Source organism: Microcebus murinus, chromosome 32, assembly GCF_040939455.1.
Source record: "Microcebus murinus isolate Inina chromosome 32, M.murinus_Inina_mat1.0, whole genome shotgun sequence".
NCBI lineage: Eukaryota > Metazoa > Chordata > Mammalia > Primates > Cheirogaleidae > Microcebus > Microcebus murinus.
The window spans coordinates 1,741,783-1,748,149 of record NC_134135.1 but is presented as its reverse complement, the minus strand read 5'-3'; the positions used below and the strand labels follow the sequence as shown (position 1 = coordinate 1,748,149).

The following is a 6,367-nucleotide window of genomic DNA, read 5'->3' as shown; positions in this document are numbered from 1 at the left end:
AACTAGGCGTGGACTGACCAACCAAACATGCAACTGGCCATGCCCACCAGCTCTCTGTCATCAAACTTAAGTGGTTTATACAAGATTAGACTACAAGAGTTTGTAAAGGCATGTGGCAGGTGGAGTAATGACTTCCCAAAGGTGTCCACGTCCTGATCCTCAGAACCTGTGAATACAGTACCTTACATAGCAAAAGGCACTTTGCAGATGTGATTAACTTAAGGACCTTGGAGCAGGGAAATCATCTTGGATAATCCAGGTGGGCCCAATGTGATCCCAAGAGGGCCTTATACATTAAAGAGGGAGGCAGGAGGCTGACATCAGAGAAGAGAAGATGGAAGCAGAGGCTGGAGTAACATCACTGCTGGCTTTGAGGAGGGAAGGGGATGAGAGTGAGGGAGTGCAGGCAGCCTGCAGATGCTTGAGGAGGTGAGAAAACAGGTTAGCCCTGGAGCCAGAAGGAACACAGCCCTGATGACAACTGACAACAGCCCAGGGAGTTGCCCCGTGGACCTCTGACAGCCAGAACTCTAAGATAACACATCTGTGTCCTCTTAAGCCTCTAAGCTTGTAGAAATTTGTTAGCGCTGCAACAGGAAGCTACCACACTGGGTATCTGATTTAGTCTCTGCAAACTCAAACTTTCCTTCTATTTGGTCACTGGTGCATTTCCATGGTCAGGCACATGGCAAAACCCTATAAATGTGTGCTGATACTTGGGCAGGAAGGAGTTAAGACCAGGGAGGCAGCAGCCATGGATCAGGGGAGACCCCATTTCTGTCGGAAATGTCTCCAGAGAGCCTGGTGCACAGCCCAGCACAGGGGAAACCAGAGCCAGGCTCTCAGAAATTTCCTCTTCCTGTGGGGCTGCTGATGTGAGAACCTCATGACGGGAAGGACCCAGCCTCCAAGTGGCCACACCCTGTGTGCCTTTCTGTCCTGCGGGCACCGTGGTCTCACCCATCGGCACAGCCGGGACCAGCTCGGGAGGAGACGCCATGACCCCCACCCTCACGGCCCTGCTCTGCCTCGGTGAGATGGGAAGTGGGGGGGGAGACCTGGTCTGGGGGGGACCCCACCCCACAGCCAGGCCCTGCTCTAGCAGGAGACCCCAGGGCTCAGGAGGCTCCCGGGGAGGACAGGACGTGCTCAGCCTTCAGGGACAAATCTCTCACAGGGAACTCTCTTCCAGGGCTGAGTCTGGGCACCAGGACCCGCGTGCAGGCAGGTGAGTCTGTCCCCAGCTGTCCCAGGTCCCTCCTCAGTGGAGACAAGGGGACAGCCCTGGGCAGCTGGGGATGGGGAACAGCAGTTCTGGGCTGACTGATGGGGACGTCTGAGAGATCCTGGGCTGAGAGCTGGGTGGGGATGTCTTGGGACCCAGTCTCTTGATTTCCTTCCAGGGACCCTCCCCAAACCCACCCTCTGGGCAGAGCCAGCCTCTGTGATCACCTGGGGGAGCCCTGGTATCATCTGGTGTCAGGGGACCCTGGATGCCAAGGAGTACCGTCTGGATAAAGAGGGAAGATCAGAGCCCTGGGACAGACAGACACCACTGAAGCCTGGGAACAAGGCCAAGTTCAACATCCCACACATGGCAGAGTACTATGTAGGGCGATATCACTGTTACTATTACAGCCCTGCTGGGTGGTCAGAGCCCAGTGACGCCCTGGAGCTGGTGGTGACAGGTGAGAGGACACTCGGGCTCCCAGCCCCAGGCTCTGCCCTCAGGAAGGGGTCTGCTCTCAGGGGTGTCTCCCTGTCACAGCCCAGCCCTGGGGGTGATGTGGGAGGTGTGAGCCCATTGACCACGGCTGCCTCCTTCTCTCCTAGGATTCTATGATAGTAAACTCACCCTGTCAGCCATGCCAAGCCCTGTGGTAACCCCAGGAGGAAACGTGACACTGCAGTGTGTCTCACAGCAGGGATTTGGCAGGTTCATTCTGATCGAGGAAGGACAGAAGCTCTCCTGGACCCGGGACTCACAGCGGACCTCCTCTGGGCAGTCCTATGCCCTGTTCCCTGTGGGCCCTGTGACCCCCAGCCACAGGTGGATGTTCAGATGCTATGGCTTTTACAGGAACAACCCACAGATATGGTCGGTTCCCAGTGACCCCCTGGAGGTACTGGTCTCAGGTAAAGGGATTTCATCCTACCATGTTCATTTCTTGAGACCCCCAAAAATGTCACTGTGAGCCTTGCTCCCAGGGGAGCCTGAAGTGGCAGGGGTGGTGAGGAAACAAAGGTCCCCAGGGCCACAGGCCCAGAGTGTGAGAGACAGCGGGACCTGCAGGGCAGGACAGGGCATGGAGGTGTTGGGAGGAACCAGCCCCTTCACAGTAGGAGAACAGTTTGAGTGGAGGAGGGGACTCCAGGGCAGCCCCAGCCCCTCACCCTCTTCTTGCCCTCATTCCCAGGATCATCTGGGCACTCCAGCCCCCCAACCGCAGGGCCGTCCTCAACACCTGGTAAGTCACTAAAGTGTCTCAGCTCAGAGGGAGCACGGCCTGCCCCAGGGCAGTGCTGAGTCCCCCATCGCCACATTCCCTCAAATTCTCAAGGATGGGCTGTGTTCAGGGGGTGGGAGTCAGGCAGAAATGCGGGGACCCCAGGCTCCCAGGGCTCTGAGGCTGGTCTGTTGAGTGGTGAGGGGTGGGGGGCCCAGGCAGGGGAGATGCTGGGCCCGGCCTGGGGGAGGGGCGGGCTGCAGTGCGGATCAGACGGCCCCCGCCCCGCAGCTCCTGCCCTGACCAAGAGGCCTGAGGATCAGCCTCTCCCCCACGGGGTCTGGCCCCAGAGTGGTGAGTGAGGGGCTCTGTGTGGGGAGGTGAGGGGGTCCGGGGGAGGCAGGGGCTGAGTTAAGCCATTGGCTCAGGCTCCTCTGGAGACAAGGCGTGGACAAGCCCTTCGCCATCTGGGCCTCAGTTTCTCTAAGCGTAAATGGGAGAGGCCCGGCCCCGAGGGCAAGCAGCTCCCAGGGAAGCCTCCGGGACCTGCTCTGCAGTGGCCTGTCCCACCGGCTGCCACAGTGGCCACGCTGTGCAGGGAGGGGACCCGGGCCGCGGTGCGGGGCTGCAGGCTCTCTCCCTTCACCTCGGGGCTCAGGTCTGGTGGAGGGAACAGGGCTGCACGTCATCTCCCTGGGTCACTTCTCAGCTCTGCTGCCTCCTGGCTGGGCACCCTGGGGCAGGCGATTCCCCTCTCTGGGCCTCAGTTTCCTCCTGTGTGAAATGGGTGGGGGTGGGGGCGATCCCAGGGTGCACGGCTGGTGAGGGCTGGAGGTGACGGATGCAGAGACCCAGCATGTGCCTGCACACAGTGGGTGCTCAGTTGATGACGTCATTCCTCACTCCTGATGTCGCTTGTTCCCAAGGTCAGGGAAGGTTCCTGGAGGTTCTGATCGCGGTGTCGGTGGCCTTCGTCCTGCTGCTGTCCTTGCTCCTCTTCCTCCTCCTCCTCCGACACCGGCGTCGGGGCAAACACAGGTCGTCGGGTGAGTGGGGCGTGGGGGACGCAGGGGCGCCCGAGGGCGGGCTCAGGCACCCGCCAGAGAGGAGAAAACAGGCGGGGACTTCCACTTAGAAAACCTGCTCCCGCGGTTTCCAGTCAGACGCGGGGAGCCACCCGCAGCGTCAACGCGAGCGCAGTGTCAGTGTGTGCTGCGTGTCTCAGCCTGCGCGCGTGCGCAGTGTCAGTGTGCGCAGAGTGGCTCAGCCTGCGCGCGTGCGCAGTGTCAGTGTGCGCACAGTGGCTCAGCCTGCGCGCGTGTGGAGTGTCAGTGTGCGTTGAGTGGCTCAGCCTGCGCGCGTGCGCAGTGTCAGTGTGCGCTGAGTGGCTCAGCCTGCGCGCGTGCGCAGTGTCAGTGTGCGCTGAATGGCTCAGCCTGTGCGCATGCGCAGTGTCAGTGTGCACAGAGTGGCTCAGCCTGCGCGCGTGCGCAGTGTCAGTGTGCGCTGAGTGGTTCAGCCTGTGCGCGTGCGCAGTGTCAGTGTGCGCTGAGTGGCTCAGCCTGTGCGCGTGCGCGTCCGTGCGGGGTCTCCAGGCCCTTCCTCTCCAGCTGCGTGAGCGGGGCGGGCTGTGACCTGCCCGGGCTGAGACTCTGTCCATCTGCTCCCAGCCCAGAGGCAGGCTGACCTCCCACGTCCTGCGGGGGCCGCGGAGCCAGAGCGCAAGGACAGAGGCCTGCGCAAGAGGTAATTCTGCCCGAAGACCCCGGACTGCACCCGCCCGCGGCCCCCTCACCGCCCCTCACCCCCGTGTCCTCCCCAGGTCCAGCCCCGCTGCCGACGTCCAGGAAGAAAAGCTCTGTGAGAGGAGGGGGCCCTGGGGGAGACGGGCGGGAAGGGTCAGCGGCAGTGGGGGAGGGGCAGGCTGGGAAGGGTCTGGGGCTCAGGGGGGACGGTCTGAACCCCACACCGGGGGCCTCGGGGACACCACAGCCACTCCCTGGATCCCGTGGCCCCATCTGGGCCCAGAGCGGGGGCTGGTGCGACTGAGGGATCCCGGGGGTCCTGCCAGGGGACGAGCCCCTCGTTCTGCCCCAGCAGATGCTGCCGTGAAGGACACACAGCCTGGGGAGGAGGTGGAGCTGGACAGCCAGGTGAGACCCCTGCCCCTGTCCAGGGCACCAAGGCTCCTGTTGCCACATTGAGCCCAGCGGACACCCCCCCTCCCTTCACTCACTCTCAGCGTCAGCCCACAGTGGACCTTCCTCCTGCCTGTGCGACCTCACTCCCCCGGCTTCCTGCCACCCGTGGGCCCCTTTCCAGCTCCTCGTCCTCCGTCTGACCGTCTGGGTGTCAGATGTTCCCCAGGCCTCAGCGGCTGCATGAATCCATGCAGCACCCAGGTCCCCAGGCGCCTTTCATTCATTCACCCGACAGTGTTCACGGGGCTCACTCTGCTCGGCTGCAGGAAGCAGCTGCAGACGCAGCAGGGAGCGAAGCTGCCCCAGCCTCCCTGCTCACCTGGGGGCCAGAGACGATGTGCACGTAGATGCAGTGGCCAGGGGTGCGAAGGGCCGTTAGGGAACATACTGCAAGGGGCAGGACAGAGTGCGTGGGGCAGGTGGCCGGTCTGAGGTATGAGGGGAGGGTGTGTGATCAGGTGTCCTCTGAGGAGAAGCCTGAGTGCAGAGGACCGTAGCGACGTCTAGTGGACGAGCAGCTGCAGCGGAGGAAACCGCCAGTGCAAAGGCCCTGAGGCAGCAGCCTGCTCTGTCAGGACACAGGCCTGAGGCTGGGGCCAAAGGAGCAAGGGCCAGAGTGTGAGGACAAGAGGTCGGCACTGCAGGGAGGAAGCAGCCAGGCCCTCCGAGGACTTAGGAATTCCATGGAGATTCCATCAGGAAAGTGACATGACCGGATCACTCTGGAACAGTGTGAAAACTTAACTAAGGGAGGTCGAGTGGAAGCAAGGAGACCCCATCACTGTCTCTCTCCAGCAGAGCCCACATGACAAAGACCCCCTGGGGAGTGACATATGCCCAGGTGAAGCACTCCAGACTCAGGTGGAGAGTGGCCCTCCCTCCTCCCCCACCGTCTGGGGAATTCCTGGACACGAAGGACAGACAGCAGGAAGGGGACAGGCAGAAGGACAGTCAGGCAGGTCCTTTCCTCCCCAGGACCCCAGGCCTCCTCCCACCCCAACCACGTACCTTCCCTCTCACTCTCCCCACTGTAGGCTGCCACATCTGAAGACCCCCAGGACGTGACCTACACCCAGCTGCACAGCTGGACCCCCAGACGGGGGACAACTGCACCTCCTTTGTCCCAGGAGAGAGACCCTCCAGCTGAGCCCAGCGTGTACGCTGCGCTGGCCATCCACTAGCCCAGGAGGGACCCAGACCCTACCCTGCATGGAGGGAGATTCGGGGACCCTGCAAAGCACAGGAGCTGCCCCCAGGACACTAACCAGCGAACCCCAGCCTGGAACCCTGACAAAGACTACTGGGAGGTTCTGGGAACTTCTGGGAGTCACCTGACTCTGCAGTCAGAGATAAATAGTATCAAGATGTACATTTTGGAAATAAAGCAACAGACTTCTCAATAATCAATGAGTTCAATGAGAAAATCAAAACAGAAGTGAGTGTTTTAAATTGATAATATAAATATTACACATTAAACTATGAAACTGAAAAACTAAAAACCACCAATGAATAAATCAGAAAAGAAAAATCTAAAAAATTAATAACCTTGGCTATCATATCAAGAATTTAGAATAAGAATAACAACTTATTCCAAAAGAAAGTGTAAGGAAGAAAATCATAGGAGAGCTGCTAATGAGGACAAACAAAACTTGAAGGGCCAGGTGCTGTAGCTCCTGCCTGTAATCCCAGCTACTCCGAGGCTGACACAGTAGAACTGCT

At 60.2% G+C, this 6,367-nt stretch overlaps 1 protein-coding gene across 4 annotated transcripts; it reads left to right on the top strand.

Annotated features, from left to right (window-relative positions):
- Positions 1-844: 844 nt before the first annotated feature.
- Positions 845-6,051, top strand: LOC105877178 (leukocyte immunoglobulin-like receptor subfamily A member 5). Of its 4 annotated transcripts, none has more exons than XM_075999056.1 (11): positions 848-1,032; positions 1,193-1,228; positions 1,404-1,688; positions 1,834-2,136; positions 2,418-2,468; positions 2,739-2,801; positions 3,374-3,493; positions 4,118-4,193; positions 4,270-4,307; positions 4,545-4,600; positions 5,683-6,051. In XM_075999056.1, exons 1-11 carry the CDS (start codon positions 999-1,001, stop codon positions 5,827-5,829), a joined length of 1,209 nt encoding a protein of 402 aa, XP_075855171.1. In that variant the 5' UTR covers positions 848-998; the 3' UTR covers positions 5,830-6,051. The 4 variants fall into 4 exon arrangements, with proteins under 4 accessions (XP_075855174.1, XP_075855171.1, XP_075855173.1 ...); XM_075999057.1 differs by having other exon boundaries at positions 857-1,032; positions 4,548-4,600; XM_075999058.1 differs by lacking the exon at positions 2,739-2,801 and having other exon boundaries at positions 855-1,032.
- Positions 6,052-6,367: the final 316 nt, after the last annotated feature.